The 23,930-nt window shown below is 48.0% G+C and overlaps 1 protein-coding gene and 1 long non-coding RNA gene across 2 annotated transcripts in view; both read right to left on the bottom strand.

Annotated features, from left to right (window-relative positions):
* The window catches only part of LOC309369440, a 352,208-nt gene that overhangs the window by 168,280 nt on the left and 159,998 nt on the right, over positions 1-23,930 (bottom strand). The window lies entirely within an intron of this gene.
* WNT11 (Wnt family member 11) overlaps positions 18,164-23,930 on the bottom strand; it is a 60,594-nt gene continuing 54,827 nt past the window's right edge. The window contains exon 7 of the mRNA XM_081910025.1: positions 18,164-20,577. Within this exon, the coding sequence (XP_081766151.1) occupies positions 20,403-20,577 (175 nt within the window). The 3' untranslated portion in view covers positions 18,164-20,402. The remainder of the gene's footprint in view (positions 20,578-23,930) is intronic.

Genomic DNA, 23,930 nt, shown 5'->3' with positions numbered 1-23,930 from the left:
TTCTCCTCTCCATCTATTTTCTTCATACCAGGCATTGACTCTTAACCTCCGCCCTCCCTAAAATCTACTCTGCAGAAAGAAGAGAAACAGGAGTGGTGAGGGTGCAAAAAAAAAGTGTAAGAGTGTTGCACTTCCTTGTTTCTCTACTGCTGTTTTGGCAATTGGATCTCCAAAAAAGCACTTGGAGAGTTTAAATGTGTGGCCCCAAGGAAAGCAGAGCAAGATGTTTTGCACCAGCTGGGATGCAGGAGTTGCCAGAAGGCGGCGTACAAGGTGCCATCCAACCACCCGAATTTGTGTATGTTGGGATATAGTTCCATTCCACCTTAAGAACAGGCATGTGGAGTTGTTGTATGTCACGTCTGTTTACTTCCAGCACAGTCTGCTGGGAACCTCCGTTGTATATAGCTTTTGCCTATGCTGGGAAGCAGACATGTTTTGCCTTTGTCCTGCTGCTGAATAAATGCTTGTAAATATACTTTCACATGTCTCTGTCTGCCACTTCCGTTGTGAAAAGTTATTCATTCTGCTGATAAGAGCATGCTCAGCTTCTGAAGGCTTCTGAGGCTTGAGTCGCAGTTTTGATGCTTTTCCGAGAACCGGAGTTCGCCCAGCTGCCTATTGCCCCCGTCTCCCCGGACACATCCCAACATAATCATCTTGATCGTTCCTCCTTTTCTTCTCCCGAAGTTGCCCCACTGGGCACCGCAGGTTTAGGACCAGAGTTTTCCATCTCCAAGATGGACTCCCTTCCCAGGTTGATGAGCCCTATCTGCTTCTTCACACAGTGCAAAGTTAAGCTATGGAACTCACTCCCACGGTGATGGCCACCAATTTAGATGGCTTTAAAAGCAGATTAGACAAATTAATGGAGAATAGGGCTCTTGGTGGCTACTAATTGACTATGTTCAACCTCAACTGCTGGAGGCATTATGCCTCTGAATCCCTGCTGCTGGGAATCATGGGAGTGTGACCCTTGCGGTAGGATCCTGCTTGGAAGCTTGTCAGAAGAGACATCCGGTTGGTCCCTGCGAAAACAGGATGCTGGACTAAATGGACCACTGGCCCGACAGAGCCATTCTTATCTTCTTATCAGTTGGACTCCGTCACTCACTGGCAACCAGTAGCACATGGTCCCATAAGATGTAAAAATGTAAAGGTAAAGGACCCCTGTATGATTAAGTCCAGTCAAAGGGGACTATAGGGTTGTGGCACTCATCTCGCTTTCAGGCCAAAGAGCCGGCGTTTGTCTGCAGACAACTTTCCGGGTCATGTGCCCAGCAGGACTAAACCACTTCTGGTGCAACCGAACACCGTGATGGAAACCAGAGTGCACAAAAATGCCATTTACCTTCCCGCCACAGCAGTAAAGGCAAAGGGACCCCTGACCATTAGGTCCAGTCGTGGCCAACTCTGGGGTTGTGGCGCTCATCTCGCTTTATTGGTCGAGGGAGCCGGCATAGAGCTTCCTGGTCATGTGGCCAGCATGACAAAGCCCCTTCTGGCGAACCAGAGCAGTGCATAGAAACGCCGTTTACCTTCCCGCCAGAGCGATACCTATTTATCTACTTGCACTGGCATGCTTTCGAACTGCTAGGTTGGCAGGAGCAGGGACAGAGCAACGGGAGCTCACCCCATTGGGCAGATTTGAACCACCAACCTTCTGATCGCCAAGCCCAAGAGGCTCAGTGCTTTAGACCACAGCGTCACTAGCATCCATTTTAAGATGACTATAGCAGTGGTCTATCTGCCCAACCCAGTGAGCAGAAGCAGGATTGTACCCTTACCGATGCTTATGGGTTGTTAAGGGCCGTTTCCAAAGGAAGCCCTGTGTAGAACGCATTGCATTAATCATCGCTAGCTCTGATGCGGTTCAAGGAGAAGAGCAGATTGCTCCATAAAATATCCCTTCCAAGCCTGACAAGACATCACATCCTAAGGCGAAGTTACACTAAGCAGACGCAGCCCATTAAGGAGGGGAACCCGAATATGCACTTACTCCTGTCAGGGCAAATCCTAGTTGAAAACTTTGGTCCTTTAAGAAATAGCCGTGAGAAGATGTTTGCTCTTTAGCTCTATTACGCTAATCTATTCCCTTGTCAGTCCCAGCGACGCAGGGATGATAAATATGGGATCTCCTCAGCTTGGACTCCTGGCGTGTTGCCTATCGTGGGCTGAGGAGCTGCGCAGCTCTCTCATCATGAAAGCCACCTGCTTCCGAATGTCATCGCAGCAGAGCTGCACCGGCAGCAGAGGAGCTCACTAGCTCATCTTTCTGTTCAAGCTCTCTGGCCTGGAAAAGGGAGCACGTCTAGGCTTGTGGGATCTCCTTCCTAAGGGACATAGGAGCCAAGTCTTAGGGGCCCAGGTCCCTTCAGTCCCCCCCATAAAATATTTGAGGGGGCTAGGATGGAAGGTGAAGAGATGTGTGGGTGTGGTTTTTGAATGTAGACAACTGCACAAGGGGATGAGACACACTCGTTGCTCCACCCACTTTTCCCTTTGGCTCCACCCACGACTGGGCTGTGGCCCCTGGAAAATTGCCTGCAAGGGAATGTGGCCCTGGCTCTCATTCTCCAGTCCTGTCCTGTAGCTTTTGCTGGCCTGGATGTTTAAGAGAAATACTTGCTGCACACAGAGAAGAAGCATGTCAGGGAGAAGGCTTCTTATTCCTCTTCTGTGAAAATTCACTTATCCACATGTAGAGAATCATGCCCAAACCTTGCTATACGCTCTGCAGATTCACTTATCCAACCAGCTGACTTCCTTGTTTATTTGTGCTTTGCTGGTCTGTGGCAGCCATTTGCGGAGAGAGCGGGTAGCGAGATCAAATCTAGACATTTTGCCCTTAGTCTCTCTCTTTTGCTGATTGGCTGAAGACATTTCGGGAAGAACCCATGGAGAGAGGGAGGAGAGAGATTGGACAAATCCCGCATTAGAAACATTTCCATACAAAATGATGGAAATTGTGGACTCGTTATGCGAACACTCATCTGACGAAACGTTTCCAGGGAATGCATTGTGTTTGGTAAGTAGGACTTGCACACACACAAAAGTACAAGATCTCAGACTATCGAAAGACTGGAAGGAAATGTAAGATACCGGTGAAGGCGCTCCTGAATGAGTGGGGAGCCACAATATACGAGCCCCCTCCTTTGCCATCATTCTTCGAGTCTTCCTCAGAGGGGGGAACCTGGAGAGGGATCTCAGATGATCTAAGGCAGCCTTTCTCAAACTGTGGGTCCCCAGATGTTGTTGAACTACAACTCCCATCACCCCTAGCTAGCAAGGCTAAAGCTCAGGGATGATGGGAGTTGTAGTCCAACAACATCTGGGGACCCACAGGTTGAGAACTGCTGATCTAAGAGTTCCAGGAGATCTTGGGAGTCCTGAGATGTAAAGGGCTTTAAAGATCAAAAGCAGCATTTTGACTTGGAAGCCTAGAGGCAGCCAGTGTAGCTGGAACAATACTGATGTTATATGATCAGTTCACCTCCAACCTGTCAACAGTCGGCCGGCCTCATTCTGCACTGATAGAAGCTTCCAAGCCGTGTTCAAAGGGAACCCAATGTAAGAGCATTGCAATGTCCCGGTCTTGAGGTTACCAGGGCGTACATCTGTGTAACCCAACTTTCCATCTGACCTGCTCTTTTTCTGCGTTGCACAAAACAAGCTCCTCTGTCTGAAAACATGGATTATAAATATGATTTAATAATATCATGCATTTGTATTTTAAAAGTCATTTATGTTTGTAAAATCGTTGCATACACTTACTAGGTATCCTTGGTTACGAATACGTTCTCAAGCAGCCGGCCAAATTACGTGACTGAAAGCAATGCGTAAGCTTGAAGGTTGCCTTGGAATTTTGCTTTCCAAAATTAACGGGCTCCAGTTTTTCGATAAATGTGTTTGGTGCACATCCTTCAGTAGTTATTGAATTATACAGCAAGTTTGGTCAACTTGCTATATTCCCACATTTTTCTATACCATTGCGTCATCTGGTTTGTCCATTTTCCATTTTCTTGCTAGGACTACTCTACTTCTCTCCCTTCACCTCATCACTTTGCGGTTGGCTGCTGAAAGTGTTCCCTTTGCCTGAATGTTGTGCTGAATCATGGATTTTTAAGAGGTGAATTCTTCTTCTTTTGAAAAGTTTTTATTGTTAAAATAATTCATTAATACACACATATTACAAATATGCAAACATACATTTCATACAATCCTTAAAAATATTCAAACATACCTGCATTCAGTCCCACAGATAATTCCCTTTCCCACCACCCCTCACCCCTCACCCCACCTTTGTGTTAGCCTTCCAATCTACTCAATTGCAATTTCTTTCCATTTCTATTACTTTCTTTCACACACCTTTAACCTAATTTCATACTTCTTTTTCTATTACCCATTGTTATCCATCTTATTTAGTATTTCAGTATTTGAAACGGAACTTGTTTATTCTAATAGGAGTTCTGATTTTTCGATATGGTTTTGCAAGTATCTTTTAAACACCTTCCAGTCCCTGTCTGCCTTCTCTTTTGAGATCCTTCCAATTTCTCCCATTGTTTTGGATATATTGTAGTATTCCAATAATTTGGCAAGCCACTCTCTAAGAGAAGAGGTGACTTCTATTCCCACCTCTTGCCAATGTAGTTGGCAAAAAAAATGAGAGGCACAAATACAAGATGGGTGACACCTGGCTTGAGAGCAGTACATGTGAAAAGGATCTAGGAGTCTTGGTTGACCACAAACTTGACATGAGCCAACAGTGTGACGCGGCAGCTAAAAAAGCCAATGCAATTCTGGGCTGCATCAATAGGAGTATAGCATCTAGATCAAGAGAAGTAATAGTGCCATTGTATTCTGCTCTGGTCAGACCTCACCTGGAGTACTGTGTCCAGTTCTGGGCACCACAGTTCAAGAAGGACACTGACAAACTGGAACGTGTCCAGAGGAGGTTCAACCAAAATGGTCAAAGGCCTGGAAACGATGCCTTATGAGGAACGGCTAAGGGAGCTGGGCATGTTTAGCCTGGAGAAGAGGAGGTTAAGGGGTGATATGATAGCCATGTTCAAATATATAAAAGGATGTCACATAGAGGAGGGAGAAAGGTTGTTTTCTGCTGCTCCAGAGAAGTGGACACGGAGCAATGGATCCAAACTACAAGAAAGAAGATTCCACCTAAACATTAGGAAGAACTTCCTGACAGTAAGAGCTGTTTGACAGTGGAATTTGCTGCCAAGGAGTGTGGTGGAGTCTCCTTCTTTGGAGGTCTTTAAGCAGAGGCTTGACAACCATATGTCAGGAGTGCTCTGATGGTGTTTCCTGCTTGGCAGGGGGTTGGACTCGATGGCCCTTGTGGTCTCTTCCAACTCTATGATTCTGTGATTCTAGTACCTCTACTGTTATTGCACCCTTGATAGGTCGCAGGGAGAAGAATCCTTGTCTCCAGGATCCTCCAGCTGCCCAGAGGAGGCCGTGAAATCTCTAGATCAGTGTCTGAATGCAGTGGTGAACTGGACGAGAGCCAATAAACTGTGTCTGAATCCTAGGAAGATGGAGAATCTTTGGGAGCGTGGTTCCCATGTGGGGAAAACTGGCAGGTTACCTGTTCTGGAAGGGGCTGCAGTGTCTCTGAAGGAGCAGGTGCATATTTTGGAAGTATTCCTGGAGACATCTTTGTCACTAGAGGCCCAGATGTCCTCTGTGGGGGGCTGACAGGGACTGGCTGGATGCCGAGGACCTCCAAGAGGAGGAAGAGGGAACCCCCCCCAGAGGAGGAAGGCTCAGAGCCAGGGGGTTGGTGGTGGGACTGTACAAAAACACACACCCTGTACATAAATAGTCTCTTAATCCTCTCCAGGTTAAAGGGACTCAACTCCTTCAGCCTTTCCTTGGAGAACTCGCCCCCAGGTCCTTCACCATCCATACTACACTCCACCCTCCCACCCGTTAGGGTAGGCTCTTTGACGTTGCTATGAACTAGGGTGGGTCGCCGTCAAGGGACCTGGTAGGAATTTCTCCATTTGGCAGATTGGCACCGGCCACTTGGTTTTTGCCTACCTCGTAGCAATCCGTCACAACTCCGCGGTATTGGCAGTTAGGCATTGGTAAGGGTATTGTTCTATTGTTATGCAGATGAAGGGGGGAAGGAAGCACCATCACATTCCCCCAAACAAAAGGGTAGTCCGGTAAAGGATTCCGGGGGGCGTGGCCTTGTCCTAAGCCTATGTAGGTGTGGGCCCATGACATGCTCCCAAGTGGTAACTCCGGGGGGAGCTCCTAGTTGACGTGCCTCAGCAGGACTCCCCCTACTGGTGGTTAACCCTCACTGGTCTTCAAGCAAGTGGGCTGAAGCCGGTTAGTTGTTAGGACCAATGCCTAAACCAATACCGCTCAATTCCTGTAATCAATGAAGTTGTGGCCTAATTCGACCCATTAACCCGAATTCTTGTGTCTCGTGTCTTTATTTCTGAGCGGGGAGGCGGGAACTCACCACGCAATAGCCTTGTTAAACCATGGTGCTCAGAACGGGACAAAGGACTCCAGGTGAGGTCTGAGCAAAGCAGAAGAGAGCAGAACCATTTGCTTCTTGTCATCTGGCCACTGTAACTTCTGAGGATGCAACCTCGAGTTGCATTGACCTCTTCAGATGCTGCGTCGCTTTGCCAAATCACGCTTAGCCTGCAGTCTACCAAACCCCCCTGAGATCCTTTTCACAGCTGTCAAGCCATCTTGCATTTGTGCGTCTGACTTAATGCAGAACTTTCCCTTTATCTCTGTTGAAATGCATTCATTTCTTCCTTGGTTTTTTGGCCCAGTTCTCCATCCTGTCAAGATAAACTTAGATCTTGTTTCTGTCTCTGAAGGTATTAACCACCCCTCCCCAGTTGGGTGCCATTTGTAAATCTTTCCTCTGCTTCATTGTCCAAGTCATTTATAAAGATGTTAAGCAAGACTGCACCCCAACTGTCTCGCCTGTCCCACTGACGAGGCAAGGCTGTTGATGACACATCTTTGGGGTGCAAGTCCACCCACCACTTGCCAATCCACCGCCGAAGAGTATTATCATCTAGCAAACATTTTTTTCCAGCTTGCCAAGAAGAATATCATGGGGGAACCTTGTCAGATGCCTTCAAGATGTTCATTGTCCACATATAGAGGAGAGCCAGAGCTTACTGCAGAGATGAAAGGGAGACAACAACATGCTTTAGAATGGAGAACTCCAGATGCAAAGTCGTGAGAGATATGCTTCTGCCCATTCAATCATACAGTTGCTGGCAGACACTGTGACAGCCATCTTTGAGGATCAGAGATATGTGCTTTAAAAAGAGAGGTATTTCTTACTTTTGAGGTGGACTTGCAGCAAGATGGGCTGACCACTCCCCTGAGAAAAAGATGGCCTGGTCTGATATCTCAGGTTGGTCACTGAGGTAATCTACAGGAGTATCGTCTGTTGTTCTCTGAGTTGGTGAGACTCATTTGGCATCAATGCAAAATAGAAATTTCATTTCATTCCGCCCCCCTGGAATGCTCTGCCGACAGAAATCCCACAGGTGCCTTCTGTTTCAATCGTTCAACGTCTGCAGAAAACATTTGCCCTCTGCCAGGCACTTAAGGATATATCTTTCAATAGAAATAATAATATTATAATAATTTATTATTTATACCCCGCCCATCTGGCCAGGTTTCCCCAGCCACTCTGGGCGGCTCCCAACAGAATATTAAAAACACGATAAAATGTCAAACGTTAAAAACTTCCCTGAACAGGGCTGCCTTCAGGTGTCTTCTAAAAGTCAATTAGTTGCCTATTTCCTTGACATCTGATGGGAAGGAGTTCCACAGGGCAGGTGCCACTACTGAGAAGGCCCTCTGCCTGGTTCTCTGCAACCTCACTTTTTGCAGTGAGGGAACCGCCAGAAGGCCCTCGAAGCTGGACCTTGGTGTCCAGGCTGAACGATGGGGGTGGAGATGCTCCTTCATGTCTACTAGGGCCGAGGCCGTTCACGGCTTTCAAGATCAGCACCAACACTTTGAATTGTGCTCAGAAACATACTGGGAGCCAGTGTAGGTTTTTCAGGACTGGTGTTATGTGGTCTCGGCGGCCGCTCCCATAACAATTAGCTGTTGGCCAGGACCAGCCGTAGACATCTTGGTACCTGAGGCAAACCAGAAAATGCAGCCTCCTCCCCACCAGGGAAGAAGGAGGGAGTGAACATCTATATCGGGGTCAAGGGTGGGAGAAGAAGAAGAAGAAGAAGAAGAAGAAGAAGAAGAAGAAGAAGAAGAAGAAGAAGAAGAGTAGTAGTTTGGATTTGATATCCTGCTTTATCACTACCCTAAGGAGTCTCAAAGCGGCTAGCATTCTCCTTTCCCTTCCTCCCCCACAACAAACACTCTGTGAGGTGAGTGAGGCTGAGAGACTTCAGAGAAGTGTGACTGGCCCAAGGTCACCCAGCAGCTGCATGTGGAGGAGCGGGGAAGTGAACCCGGTTCCCCAGATTACGAGTCCACCGCTCTTAACCACTACACCACACTGGCTGCTGTAGAGGTAGCTTCAGGCATGCTGCTGCTGAAGAAAAGATGGTAGTTCCAACATCCAAGGAGCGTGCCACAGCTTTCACTGCCACCATGGCAGCAGCAGCAGCAGATGATGATGCGTTCCTTGGAGGCTGGATCTGCTGCCCCTCATGGACTTTGCCACCTGAGGTGGTAATCTCACTGCAGTTGGCCTGTGATTTTGCCTTTTTTTGGTATCTATTATATCGTTGTGGGATGGGGGTGGTCAGTCTAGAAGATGCCATGAGTCTCTTCCAATTCTTGAGGTCCCGTACCTAGTGAGGGTTGGAATCTAGCAGAGTTTGCTGAACTAGTCAGGCAAGTTTCTTTGTGAGATAATGACCTTAGCTGGCCTCCTAAGTGTCCTCATCAACATCTGAAAAGAATGAGCTCCATTGCAAGATCTGCAACTAAGAGATGGTGCCCTCCAGGATAATGGGCGGACCTTTCCTGTGGTGGAGTCTCCTTCTTTGGAGGTCTTTAAGCAGAGGCTTGACAACCATATGTCAGGAGTGCTCTGATGGTGTTTCCTGCTTGGCAGGGGGTTGGACTCGATGGCCCTTGTGGTCTCTTCCAACTCTATGATTCTATGATTCCTCACTCGCCTCCTCTCTCTAACACCTTCAACGGGTTTTCTACTCACTGGCCAGCGTAGAACTCACTCTTACGGGAGGCAGTGATGGTCACCAAAGCCACTTCCACCCTTCGGAGGAGGTGGAGTTGCGGGCTTCAAGCCCCCCGCACACGATTGGGGGGATTCCCAGCCGCATCACCTCCTGGCCAACCAATCGGTTCGCTCTGGGGGTGTGGCCTGCCTTATTTAAAGCAGGACGCAGCCGGGGATCTCCCTCTTGGCTGCTTACCAGCTGTGGCCTGGTAGGAATTTTTCCACCTGGCAAATTGGCACCAGCCACTTGGTTTTCACCTACCTCGTAGCAAATCATCACAACTTTCTTGGTATTGGCGGTTAGGCATTGGTATTGTTCTGTAGATGGAAGAGGAGAGGTTACGCCATCATCTGCCCTTCATATTGAAGGGTAGTCTGGTAAACGATTCTGGGAGACGTGGCCCTGTCCGAAGCCTAAGGTGGTGAGGGCCTAAGGCACCCCCCCCCGAGGGGTGACCCTGGGGGAGTTCCTAGTTGATGTGCATCAGCAGGACTCCCCCTACTGGTGGTTAACCCTTCCCGGACTTCTAGCAGTCAGATATAGTCAGCCAGGACCAATGCCTAAGCCAATACTGCTCCTCACCTGTAACCAATAAAAGTTGTGGCCTTATTTAGCCCATTAACCTTCATAATTGTGTCATGTGTCTTTATATCCAATTGTGTCATGTGTCTTTATTTCGAACCCGGTTCACCAGATTACGAGACTACCACTGTTAACCACTACACCACACTAATGGAGGAGCAGGCTAGCAGTTCTTCTGAATACCATTTGCTGGAAACCACAGGAGGGGAGAGTTGCTCGTGTGCTCAGATACTGCTTGCTGGTTTACCACAGGTACTGTATCTGCTTGGCCTTTGTGGTAACAGGAGGCTGGACTTAGAGGGGCCACCGGCGTGATCCAGCAGCCTCTTCTTTTCTTATGTTCTTAATTGATACCCGAGGAAGTGGCCTCCATCCACCACACCCTCCCCAAAGCTCTCTGATATCGTGCAATTTGTCTGGGTGTCAGTTCTGGGTGAGAGCCAGTGTGGTGTAGTGGTTAAGAGCGGTAGTCTCGTAATCTGGGGAACCAGGTTCGCGTCCCCGCTCCTCCACATGCAGCTGCTGGGTGACCCTGGACCAGTCACACTTCTTTGAAGTCTCTCAGCCCCACTCACCTCACAGAGCGTTTGTTGTGGGGAGGAAGGGAAAGGAGAACGTTAGCCGCTTTGAGACTCCTTAAAGGGAGTGGAAGGCGGGATATCAAATCCAAACTACTACTACTACTACTACTACTATTCTTCTTCTTCTTCTTCTTCTTCTTCTTCTTCTTCTTCTTCTTCTTCTTCTTCTTCTTCTTCTTCTTCTTCTTCTTCTGCAAAAAATTTGCTCCTGGTTCACAATCCGCAACCCTGAGCCGTGTTCTCCAGTTCTTCCTTTTCCCCGAGGACTCAGGAAAGACACGCAACTGAAGAAGGCAGGAAATAAACTGTGCGAAGTAGCCTGAGGAGGATGGAAGACTTGAGAGGGATGACGGAAGGGGTGCGTCGAGAGATAAAGGGATGTGCGAGAGATTAAAACCTTTTCTGGTTTCTGTTCTTTCAGCTGACAGTCAGGAAGCTGGAGATCTCACAGCCTTCTTGAAGATTATCCCATGGGAAGCAGCTGGAGACTCCACCGCTTTGAATGTTTCGGAGACAGGCCATCTTGGCTTAAGGGTGGAAGAGAATTATCTCGCAAGGTGGGGTGGAGACAGAAACGCTCTGTTTTCACGCATTTCAAGGTCCCTCCAGATGGTCTCCCACCCCCCAGGCGACTGATGGGATGACTACGTTACAAAAACAAGTTATCAGCTGTGATGGCAGGAGCAACGGTTCTGCAGGTACACGACTGTTGTGTCAACCACATCCTTGCCAACGACACCGACTATTGCAGTGCACTAGGGACACGGGTGGCGCTGTGGGTTAAAGCACAGAGCCTGGGGCTTGCCGATCAGGAGGTCAGTGGTTCGAATCCCTGTGACAGGGTGAGCACCCGTTGCTCAGTCCTTGCTCCTGCCAACCTAGTAGTTTGAAAGCATGCCAGTGCGAATACAGTGGTACCTTGGGTTACACACGTTTCAGGTTACATACACTTATCTTCTCATGAGGTTGCCAAAGTCTTGGAGCCTCAGCTTCAGGATCTGTCCTTCCAGTGAGCACTCAGGGCTGATTTCCTTCAGAATGGAGAGTTTTGATCTTCTTGCAGTCCATGGGACTCTCAAGAGTCTCCTCCAGCACCAGAATTCAAAAGCATCCATTCTTCGGTGATCAGCCTTCTTTATGGTCCAGTTCTGACTTCCATACATAACTGCTGGGAAAACCACAGCTTTAATTATACGGACCTTTGTTGGCAAGGTGATGTCTCTGCTTTTTAAGATGCTCTCTAGGTTTGTCACTGCTTTTCTCCCAAGAAGCAGGCGTCTTTTAATTTCGTGACTGCTGTCACCATCTGCAGTGATTCCTTCTTCTAGCTTTTTTATGTCGTCTCTAAGTTTTTCACATTGTCTTTATCGATTTTGTATATTGTTGTTGTTCTTTCAACTTTATCCATACAGTGTCTATTTGCATATTGTGTTGCAGGAAAACCCCCCCCTCCAATCATTCTGTTTGTACAAACACGACACATACACACACTCACACACGACATATGCGACGTTTCTGTTATAAATTCATAGTAAATCAACCATACATCGGATTTACACCGGTCCAATTTTATTTTGCTCCATGAAGGAAGGACTATCAAAGGGAGATAGTTTGATACATTTTGATAAGCCCTTAACTGTACCAACACGTACTCAGGAGCCGTGCCCACTTGGCATGGCAACCTTGAAGGTCTTCTGTCTGGGACCATCAAGGACACAACAGACTTGCATATGAGAGTGGATTCAACATGGACTGGAACAAAGGACAATGATCAGATCTTCCCTCTGGGAGCAGGAAACTGCTAACTCCCTTTTGTCCTCTGGAAATGACTCATGGGGAGGGGAAGAGGAGGAACCAGCCAACTCAACTCCTCCTTTTTGTGATGTGTCAATGATGTAGTCATGATGTAGTTCTAGGGGTGTAGCTTGGGGGATTAGTAGCTAATAAAAGTTGGGGTCTTCTTTTGTTCAGGACTTCCATCTTGCTTCATCTTGTTGTGGGTGGGAGTCCTGGTTGGTGTCTTTCTCTTTTTGTCCAAGGGAGCCCTCGGATTCCTCCATTAACAATAGACACTGTATTATTATTATTAATCAAACTTATATTACATCCTTCATCTGCAGGGCAGTTTACAGTACTTTTGCTCCAGGCAAAAATCCCTTTCTCGTGCTGTTTGCAACATTTGGGGAAGCTATCCTCAGTCCCTGGCCATCCTTGCACGTTCCGTACAGAAGAGGTTGAGGAGGCCGTGTCCCAGGGAGCGGTGCGTGCAACCTGCGAGAAGGAGAGAGGGCTGGTTTCTCTTCCCCGGCACACCAGCCACATGGCTTCCACAGCAAGACACTTGGAGTGGTTCTGCCTTCAGGGGTCTGTTTTCTAGCAGGAAACAAGGCTGATCCCTCCGGGACCCGTTTATCACTTTCCTGACAAAGCCATTGTTAATTGCATTCAGATTGCAGTTTTCCTCACCCAAACTCTCTTCGGTCTCTCTTTCCCCCCCAAACTCCCAAATGTGTAGCTTCATGGGAAACAATGTCATTTGCCTTGTCTGTTGCGGTGTGTGTGTGTGTATGTGTGTGTATGTAAAGGCACTTTCCTCTTTTGCCTGTGCAACAACACACAGACACACACACACACAGAATAAAACCCCACAAAGGGGCAGCTGGGAGTTTTCTCAAACGGACATCATTATTACCACAGATGAGGCGAGGCATCCAAAGGATATTAGACAGCCTGGAAAGAGGCCAAAACACAAGGAAGGGGGCCTTTTATTCCTTTTTCTCCCCCCTCCTTTTTCTTTCTCCTTCTGTGATGGAACTCCGATTTGGGGACTTCCCTGGCTTTTTTCTGGCCCACATAGAACCAGTCTGGAGAGTTGGCCTTGGTGAAAATTTGACGTTTTCATCCCCCAAAAAAGTTTTTGATTCGAGTTCTGACTGAAATGAGGCTGCATTTTAATGTTGTATTTTAATCTTGTTAAGTTGTGGGTGAACATATCAGACAACACAGCAATTCTTCAGACAGCTCTTGTTTATTCACAGGCCAGAACAGAACTGAACTGAAGGGTTCAGCCAGCCTGCTTATATAGAGCTCCACTACAATGCAACTGTAACAACTTTCTGTAACTATCCAATCACTGAACGTCACTTTCAATCCCTTATTTGCATATGTGTGAAAAGTATCCCCCTGCTGGCCCAGGGTGAGAACTTCAGTACATAACAAATCTTGTTTTTAAGTTGTATTTCAATCAATTGCTTATATATTACCTGGTGTTAGCTGCCCTGAGCCCAGTCTTGGCTGGGGAGGGTGGGGTATAAATAAAATTTAATAATAATAATTTTTCTCAGCCCAACGGCCACATAACTTTCTAGGCAATCTTCAGGGGGCGGGGCCACATCCCATGGCTGGGTAGAGCCCGAAGCAAAAGTGGGTGGAGCAATGAGTGAAGTTCACCTACTCAAACCATCTCTCCCTCATCTTCATCCACACAGGCAAGAAGGATTATCCAAGTTATGGGGTACATTTTAGAGGGGCAAAAAGAGGAGATTGAAAAGCAGGGCCAGGATGGGGTGTAACCTGGGGGGAGTCCCAGGGGCCAGATAAAGAGGGCTGAAGGGCCGCGTGCAAGCCCCCAGGGCCAAGGTGCCCCATCGCTGCTGTAGCAGGTCATGCAAGATGGTCCATATCAGCAAACAGTTCTAAGAGCTGAAAAGGGAAGTGACAAAGGAATGGATCAGGCCAATGGTCTAATAATAATAATAATAATAATATTTTATTTATATCCCCCCTCCCCAGCCAAAGCTGGGCTCAGAGCGGCTAACAACAATAAAAGTAACACAGCATTCTAAAATCAATTCGTTCCAAAATCAATTCAAAATCAAATGAATGGCAACCATTGGGCTAGAGTTCTGTGAGGATTACAGAAGGAGGGGGTCAGGCTGTGCCTTGGCCAAAGGCCTGGTGGAACAGCTCTGTCTTGCAGGCCCTGTGGAAAGATGTCAATTCCCGCAGGGCCCTAGTCTCTTGTGACAGAGCGTTCCACCAGATTGGGGCCACGGTCGAAAAAGCCCTGGCTCTGGTTGAGGCCAGCCTAACCTCTCTGTGGCCTGGGACCTTCAAGATGTTTTTGTTTGAAGACCATAAGGTCCTCCGTGGGACATACCAGGAGAGGCGGTCCCGTAGGTACGATGGTCCTGGGCCGTGAAGGGCTTTAAAGGTTAAAACCAGCACCTTGAACCTGATCCTGTACTCCACCGGAAGCCAGTGCAGCTAGTATAGCACCGGGTGAAAGTGATCTCGCGGTGAGGACCCCGTAAGGAGTCTCGCCGCAGCATTCTGCACCCGCAGATGTTTCTGGGTCAGTCTCAAGGGCAGCCCCACGTAGAGCAAGTTACAATACTCCAGTCTGGAGGTGACCGTCGTGTGGATCACAGTGGCTAGGTCAGGGTGAGAGAGATAAGGGGCCAACTTACCTGTCTGGTCCATCATCCTGCTCACACAGTGGCCAACCAGATACTCCAAAGCAGGCCCATGAGCAGGACCCAAGAACACGCTCCCCTCCTATGGTTTTGAGCAAATGGTATTTGGTAGACTTACCGCCTCCAGCTGTGAGGTGGAGAATAGCCATCATGGCTAGAAGCCATCTTTAGTCTTCTCCATGCATTTGCCCAACCTTCTTTTAAAGCCATCCAAGATGGTGGCCCTCACTGCCTCCTGTGGCAATGAGTTCCATAGTTTAACCTTGCACTGCGTGAAGAAGGACTTTCTTTTGAAACAGCTTCCTATGTCCCTTTGTTGATGTCCTTCATATACAGGCTAGAAGAGAACCTCAATGAAGGGCTCTCTCGTGCACCCACCAATATACGGTGGTACCTCGGGTTACAGACGCTTCAGGTTACAGACTCCGCTAACCCACAAATAGTACCTTGGGTTAAGAATTTGCTTCAGGATGAGAACAGAAATCGCCCTGCGGCGGCGCAGTGGCAGTGGGAGGCCCCATTAGCTAAAGTGATACCTCCGGTTATGAAGAGTTTCAGGTTAAGAACGGACCTCCACAATGAATTAAGTTCTTAACCCGAGGTACCATTGTATTAGGTTCCTATGTGGTTGGGACCTGAAAGACATACTGGACAACAGTGTTCCAATGTGCAACAGGAGGTTGAGAGCAGCCATTTAAATTCCCCACAAGGCCTTGGGGAGAAGCTACTTCGTGGATGTGGTAGGAAATTGGCATGAGGACTGTGAGACCTAGATGGTGGGCATTTCTTGGTGGTCGGGAAATTCAAGCCAGCATCTATGGTGGGTTTTGCCACTGCCCTAGGACTCCCAGTATCTACCAGAGAGTGCTTTTCTATGGGACTGGCAGAAATGACCGGCAGAATCTGAGACCAGGGAAAAGAGTCGGCGGAAGAAGATTCGAAGAAATTCAAAGATTATCTTCAGAAATATTGCAAAATTAAGGAATGCTAGAATGATGTTGGATAGAAGTTAAGCGGTTTCCAGCTGTAATGTTTTAAGAGATATGAAAAATAAGATTTTGAAATAAGCAAAATTAATGGCGAGAACTAATAATTTGCTGAGTTAATAATTTGAACTGGAATATAAGGAAGGGAGGTATGAGGAGGTCTGGAAAATAAGTTAAAAGAAAATAAGTAAATGGAAATTTTATGTGCTTTTATTTTTTCTGTTTTTGTACTTTATGTATTTTTGTTGTTTTTTTCTTTTTGTTTTACGATGTATTTCTTCTGGAAAAGTTTAATAACTATTTATTTTTTAAAAAATACCAGAGAGTGCTTTTCACTGGTGCAGGTGATGATCATGTGAACCTGCTCATGTATGCATTCCATTTATATTCAGTCTCTCCCCCCCCCCCCGTTTTATTCTCACAACAACCCTGTGAGGTAGGTTAGGCTGAGAGGCAGTGACAGGCCCCGAGGTCACCCAGTGAGCTTCATAACTGAGTGGCACTCTAGCCACTATGCCACACTGCCCCAATGGCATCTGAGACTCAAGCTGCCAGCCCCTGCCCAGGAAAAGCATTGCTTCGGGCTAATAAGCATTCTCAAGATTTGTGTGCAATTCCAGCCTTTATTTCATACCATTGTTAAGCTTGCTTATAATATATATATATATATAATATATATAATATTTATATATAAAGTAGAATAGGGGGAGGGGAAAGCATCGGATATATTTTCATAAATATTTCTGTATGTTCCGCATACAAAACAAAATATGTACATCAGCGAAAGATAGTGGTTCTGTGCTGGGATTAATCCTGGCAGGAACGTGCAGCCTGTCCCAGTGTTTTCAGCGAGGTCTGCCAATAAGGGACAATGTCAGTGTCTGAAATTCATGCATATCCTTCTCAAGACTCTTTGTCTGTAGCTAGCATACACACCCAAACATGCACCCCCCCTCCAGAACCAACTGCAGTGAGACTCGGGGTACCAGCGATAATTCTTTAGTTGTGATTCCTGCTGATCAGGGGGTTGGCAGAGATGACCTATGTCCACACCTTTCTCATCCCTGGCCTAGCAGAACCACCCACAGCCCAGGTGTGTCCAACACAAACCTTTCTCCCTGTCTGTGGTTGGGTATAAGCAACATTGCCGTTCATGAGAGGGCAAGGCTGAGACTAATAGGTAAAGGTAATGGGACCCCAGACCATTAGGTCCAGTCGTGACCGACTCTGGGGTTGCGGCGCTCATCTCGCTTTACAGGCAGAAGGAGCCAGTGTACAGCTTCCAGGTCATGTGGCCAGCATGACTAAGCCGCTTCTGGCGAACCAGAGCAGCGCACGGAAATGCCGTTTACCTTCCCGCTGGAATGGTACCTATTTATCTACTTGCACTTTGACGTGCTTTCTCGCTGCTAGGTTGGCAGGAGCTGGGACAGAGCAACGGGAGCTCACCCCGCCGTGGGGATTCGAACTGCCGACCTTCTGATCGGCAAGTCCTAGGCTCTGTGGTTTAACCCATAGCGCCACCCGTGTCCCTGAGACTAATAGATAGTCAGGGATGAATATTCTTCGCGGTTTCCTGCCAAATTCCCAAGCTATACCCTTCCCCTTCCCAAACTCTTCCTTCCCCTCTCTTGCATGAAGCAGCCACGAGAAACCAGTTCCCACCATGTAAGGTTTAAAATCCAAAGCCATCCTTGTAAATCTGAAGAAACTATAAGTAAAGAACCGTTTTTTCCTTTACCAACGAGACTTCTCTGTGTTTTATGAACTTTTTTAAGCAATGCAAGTGATGTGTGAATGAGACAGATTGAGGGACTGGCTAGATCCAGCTTCCAAGCTTCGAACTCGGCTATAAAGTGGTACCTCAGGAGTCGAACAGAATCCATTCCGGAAGTCCGTCCGACTCCCGAAACAGTCCGAGCAGCCAATCGGAAGCTGGGGAAGTCGGGTCGGACGTTTGGGTTCCAAAGAACTTTCGCAAACCAGAACACTCACTTCCGGGTTTGTGGCATCCGTGAGCCAAAATGTTCAACTCCCAAGGCGTTTGGCTTCCAAGGTACGACTCTATAGTGGTACCTCGGGTTACATACGCTTCAGGTTACAGACTCCGCTAGCCCAGAAACAGTGCTTCAGGTTAAGAACTTTGCTTCAGGATAAGAACAGAAATCGTGCTTTGGTGGAGCAGTGGCAGCAGGAGACCCCATTAGCTAAAGTGGTGCTTCAGGCTAGGAACAGTTTCAGGTTAAGAACGGACCTCCAGAACGAATTAAGTACTTAACCTGAGGTACCACTGTATAACTATATATATATATTTTAAAAAAAACAACCACCACAAAATCTGCCATGTGGTTTTCCTCAACGCATCACTTGCCGTGGTTATTTTAGGTCCCATCTGTGCTACACACTTACAGCAGTGCCATGCCACGATTCTCTGCTTAGGAATAATAACAGCTTAACTTTGGGTACCAATCCAAGATTATGCACATTCCCAGCCATATCTTGCCACCATGAGTGGGACGCATGAGATTGTCCTTTGCCGCTGAAGCTCTCTTTCAAGGTGGATCAATGCAAGGATCAGCAGCTGGCTGGTCTGGGGCCAGGACATAAGGAAGAGCCCTACTGGATTGGCACGAAATCTCAGCATCGTGATCCCGGGAGTGGTCCATCAGGTGCATCCCAGAATCCCACAAAGACAACAGTTGCCATCCCTGACCCTGTATTCCCAGCAACTGGTATTTCGAGAAAGACTTCTCTTGAACCTGGAGGCTCCACGGACTTCTCACGGCTGACAGGGGTGAAGCCAGGCCTGGCGTCGGCACCCAGCATGCTCAGGCAATTGCCAGGGCAACCCCAAAGTGCCCATTGGTGCTGATGTTGGTTGCTGGCATTGTTTTCTTTTGTTTGGCTTTCTTGGCAAGTGTGCCATGATGCCAAGGTGGCAGTCGCTCGCCCCATTCAGGACTTAGAAGCATTCTAGAGATAAGAAGGCAGCGTGCAGCTACAGCCTCAGGGGCGCGCTCTGCTTTGCAGTGTGCCCGCTGTCCTCAGAAAAATATCAAAGCACAAGGGTCTCTTCCCCACTGCCACCTCATAAGCTTCCTTGGGAAGACCCCCAGTTTGCAATGGGGATCCCCCAGAAGACACCCTGTCCAGGGCTCCCAGAAACCTGATGCCAACTCTGGGGGGAGGCTACCCTCCAACTGCCCAGCCCCAAATCTAAAGCTGGAGGAGGTAGTGGTTGCTGCAAGTGTAGGACTTTGAGCACTTGCAGATGGCCTCCTTATTGAGCATGCATCTTGATTTGCCTGCAGGGAGGCTAGGCAACCAGCAAGAGCTCTTCCCCATCACTTTCCTTCCAGCAACAGTCCCCAAGACTGCTAGTTTGGTTCCAATTGTGCAACCTGTCTTTGCTGGTCTGCAACTGAATCCTACCCACAAAACTAAGACAGCCTGGAGGTGCCCCAAGTCTCTCCCGTGTTGTTCTTGATGTTTGTGCCCTCCCCCCCCCGCCAATTCAGATGCATGGCTTACCGCCTCCTTCTGGACATGCTCTGCAAGCGCAGGAGCCTCTGAACAAGGTATACAAGAGAGAACTGAAGAGAAAGCGAGAAACATTGTGAAATTCACAACAGTGAGAGCTCACTTTTGAAGAACGGGGCTCGATCCTTGCCTACTCCTTTCTGCTGTGTCATCAGCTTCTCAAGGCGACCGTGTGTCAAAAGCAGGGTTACCCAAACTTGGGTCTCCAGCTCTTTTTGGACTACATCTCCCATCATCCCTAGCTAGCAGGACCAGCGGTCAGGGATGATGGGAGTTGTAGTCCAAAAACAGCTGAAGACCCAAGTTTCCTGGTCAAAAGCAATCGCTCACACCAGGCACAGTCACTCAACCCTAGAAGGATGGGGAAAACGGGGGCAAAATACTATGGGGATCTTTCCTCCTTTGACGGCACTCCCATCCAATAAAAGAACGATGTTGTGAAAAGGGATCCAGTGGAGAGAGGGAGAGGGAGAGCCTCTGCAGTAAAACACTATAGAATTTCCTTTGTCCGCTATCAAATGTCATGTTACATTACAACAGAGAAACAAAGGCTCTCCTGTATTGACTTCCATGTGTTTTTATCCCATTCCTGGCAACCCGCTTCCCATTCCCCCAGCCCATAGCACACACAGAAGGCACTTAGTGGCCACGTATTGAACAATAACAAGGAGGCCGGTTGTCCACTATATAAGAACCGAGTTTGGTCTTTGTGGTTGTTTTGGCAAGGCAGATCCAAGCGCCAACACCTGTTTGCCAGCTTAAGCCACGCCGTCCTCCACGGATTGCGAAAGATGCTTCCCCAAAGCTGACAATTTATGAAATGTCTGGTCATTCCAGCGTTGTGATGGCTTTCCAACAGTCTTGTGGGTTTCTTGTTTAAAAGGCAAACATCGTCCAGGGTTCGGAAAGCTTTTCTCCTGTCCGAAAAGCGCTGGGGAGGAGGGTGGGGAATGTGGCACAGATGTCTCAAGTCTGTGGGCCCAGAGGGGAGCCGAGTGGCGCGAGGAGGGGGCCTCACTTGCACACGTATCTCTCGACAGTCCTCTCGCACTTTTTGCAGGTGACGTAGCAGCACCAGTGGTACTTGCAGTGGCAGCGCTCCACCACTTTGTCCATGTAGGGGTTGTAGCCGCGGCCGCAGCACATAAGGTCACAGCTGTCGCTGCCGTTGGAGGTCTTGTTGCATTGCCTGCAAGACAGAAAACGTCATAAGCTGGGGATGCCAAAGGCTGGAGGGTGGGGAAGGATGCCTGAGGAACTCAGCTGCAAAGCCCATCAGGCTCCTTGTGGGACTGGGAGCTGGAAAGGAACCAAGACATCATCAGGTTGGAAGCGGCCAAAAGCATCTCCGCCTGGGAAGACTTTTCCCTTTCGGGGAAAGGGCTGAAGCTCAGCCGTAGAGCATCTGTTTCACATGCAGAAGGGCCCAAGTCCGATCTTCAGCCTCTCTCCATGGAGGGCTGGGAATATCTCCTGATTGGAACCTCGGACAGCCTCTTCCAAGAAGGACCAATAGTCCAATTTAGCTGAAAGTGACGTCCTACGTTTCTATCCTCAAACGCAATGCATGGTCTCCCCCTGGCATTGCAGGAAGAGGAGACAGGACACAAACAGAGACACGTCTGCTGAAATTGCAGCATTTGCACAGGTTACAGCATCCCACTTTTCCGGGCACCGAATTTGGATCGGGACCTTCTTTTGTGGGTGCTCACGCCTCCAAACTGGAAGGGGCTGATGCACACCTTCCAAAATTTTCTGATGGAAATAGGGACGTCCTAGTCCATACCCTCCAACGTTTCTCTGATGAAAATAGGGACACCCTATTCTGTTCCATGACCTCTAACATTTCTCTGATGAAAATAGGGGACCTTATTCCATACCCTCCAACATTTCTCTAATGAAAATAGGGACATGCAATCCATACCCTCCAACGTTTCTCTGATGAAAATAGGGACACCCTATTCCGTACCCTCAACATTTCTCTAATGAAAATAGGGGACCTTATTCCATACCCTCCAACATTTCTTTAATTCAAATAGGGACATGCGATCCATACCCTCCAACGTTTCTCTGATGAAAATAGGGACACCCTATTCCGTACCCTCAACATTTCTCTGATGAAAATAGGGACACCCTAGTCTGTTCCATGACCTCTAACATTTCTCTGATGAAAATAGGGACACCCTATTCCGTACCTGCCAACATTTCTCCGATGAAAATAGGAACATTCTGTTCCATGACCTCTAACATTTCTCTGCTGAAAATAGAGACAGTCTATTCCATACCCTCCAACATTTTCTGCTGAAAATAGGGACATTCCATTCCATACCCTCCAACATTTCTCTGATGAAAACAGGAACGTCCTAAGGAAAAGCAGGACATTCCTGGATCAAATCAGAAACTGGGACAGCTAATATAAATCTAGGGCTGCCCCTGCAAAATAGGGACACTTTCTTTCAGGGGACATGTGAAGAGGAGTGAAAACACTTGTCTCCTTTGAACTGCCACATTAAAGGAAGCCATCCCAGCAGGGCAATCCTTGCAACGCAGCTGCGGGAGTTGTTTTTCTTTCTGCTCAAAGGAGTGCTGTTCTTTTCTTAATATTGGGGTGGAGGGAATCCCCCCTCAAAACGCTGCCTTTTGCCGTGACCACACGAATATAAGAATGTGCTTTATGCCAGATCAGACTCTTTGTCTATTGAGCTCAGTGCTGTCTACTCCAGGGGTGAGAAATGTAATTCCCCGCCCCAATTTGGGGGGACAACTCACATGAGCCCCACACAGCTTTGTCTAGGATCAGGGATGATGGGGTTTTTAGTTAGTGATGGGCGCATTCTGTCAGTTTTCCATTTCTCTCAGGTTCTTACTTTGCCGGCCTTAAGTTCAGTTCTTCACACTGCCAAATCAGTTCCCCCCTTTTCTTAAAAAGGTCCTCATGCAAATTCATCAGCATTCCTGTGTGAATTTCTCCTAATACACACAATTTTTGTTTGCAAAGCAATTTCCCCTAATGCAAAGCTGCAGCAGCCTCATATCTGGTGTTGCTTGGGGATTCTAAGAAACCCCCAAATCAGTGCAGTTCTGAAAGGTTCTGCCCGCCATGTTGATTCAAAATGGCACCTAACTGTATTCAAACATAGACAAAAACCTGCTCCCTGACCTCAGGAACCACCATGCAACATTTGGTGACGACAATGTGGTCTTAGATTGTCCTTTAAATGTGAACCCAATCAGAATTCTCTGCGAAAAATGGGTATCGGCTACTCCTGGTCTAGTCTCATCTGGCTGGGTTTCCCCAGCCACTCTGGGTGGCTTTCAACAGAACATTAGAAACAGAATAAAACTTCAAACATTAAAAAGTTCCCTAAACATGCTTCCCTTCAGATGTCTTCTAAAAGTCGGATACAGTGGTACCTCAGGTTAAGAACTTAATTCATTCTGGAGGTTCGTCCTTAACCAGAAACTGTTCTTAACCTGAGGTACCACTTTAGCTAATGGGGCCTCCCGCTGCTGCCGTGCAATTTCTGTTCTCATCCTGAAGCAAAGTTCTTAACCCGAGGTACTATTTCTGGGTTAGCGGAGTCTGTAACCTGAAGCGTATGTAACCCGAGGTACCACTGTATTTCCTTGACATCTGACGGGAGGGCGTTCTATAGGGCGGGAGCCACCACCGAGAAGGCCCTCTGCCTGGTTCCCTGTAACCTCATTTCTCGCAGAGAGGGAATTGCCAGAAGGCCCTCGGAGCTGGACCTCCGAGTATGAGCAGAATGATGGGGGTGGAGACGCTCCTTCAGGTATACTAGGCCGAAGCAAAGAATTTTTTGGCAAGCCCTAAATCTCATTCCTCCAGCAACCCCCCCCCCCCCAAATACCACACAAAGGCCATGCATCGCCCCCTCTTAACCGTGGTCCAAACTTCACAGCAGCGCCATTCTGGACTCAGTTTCTGGTTGCAGCTGCACAATGCCAACTGCCAATAAACACAAGGTCCAATGGATGTGGAAAAGCTGTGATTTTTTCTCTCTCTCTCTCTTTACAAACGGCTTCAACGTCTCTTCCAAAACAGCCTGGCGTGCTCCGTCGCTTTGGACGCGGCCATAATTCAACATGAGATCTGGTTGGCGAGAAGCAGGGGAGGGAAAGCGAGGTGGTGGTGGAGCTGAAGATTGCTGGACCCTACGCCGTGGACCATCGGGTAATGGATGGAAATGAATCCGAAGAGATTTATATGAAATTCCTCATGAGGTAATGCTTATGAGAAGTTATGGGATTAATGAAGTGCTGAGATCTCATTCTCGGCCTGTCCTTTTATTTATTTCTGACTCAGCCTGGCCTCCTGTTTGTTATTTCAGATTTGAGTTCCTATCCAGGTTTAACTCTCCCTCCCCTTTCCTGGCTCTCTTAAGCCGGCCGTTCTCATCACCCACTTCTTTTTTCTTCCAGGGGTGTGGGGTGGCCTAAGGGGGGGAGAAGAGATGCGTGCAAATATTTACAGATCTCTGGAAGGCTTGGCGCGGCTCGTTCGTTGCAGAACGTCCCCCC

Source organism: Podarcis melisellensis (assembly GCF_964234715.1).
Source record: "Podarcis melisellensis genome assembly, chromosome: 4".
In the NCBI taxonomy this organism is placed as follows: Eukaryota; Metazoa; Chordata; class Lepidosauria; order Squamata; family Lacertidae; genus Podarcis; species Podarcis melisellensis.
The sequence above is the reverse complement of the archived record's forward strand: the minus strand, read 5'-3'. Positions and strand labels throughout refer to the sequence as shown.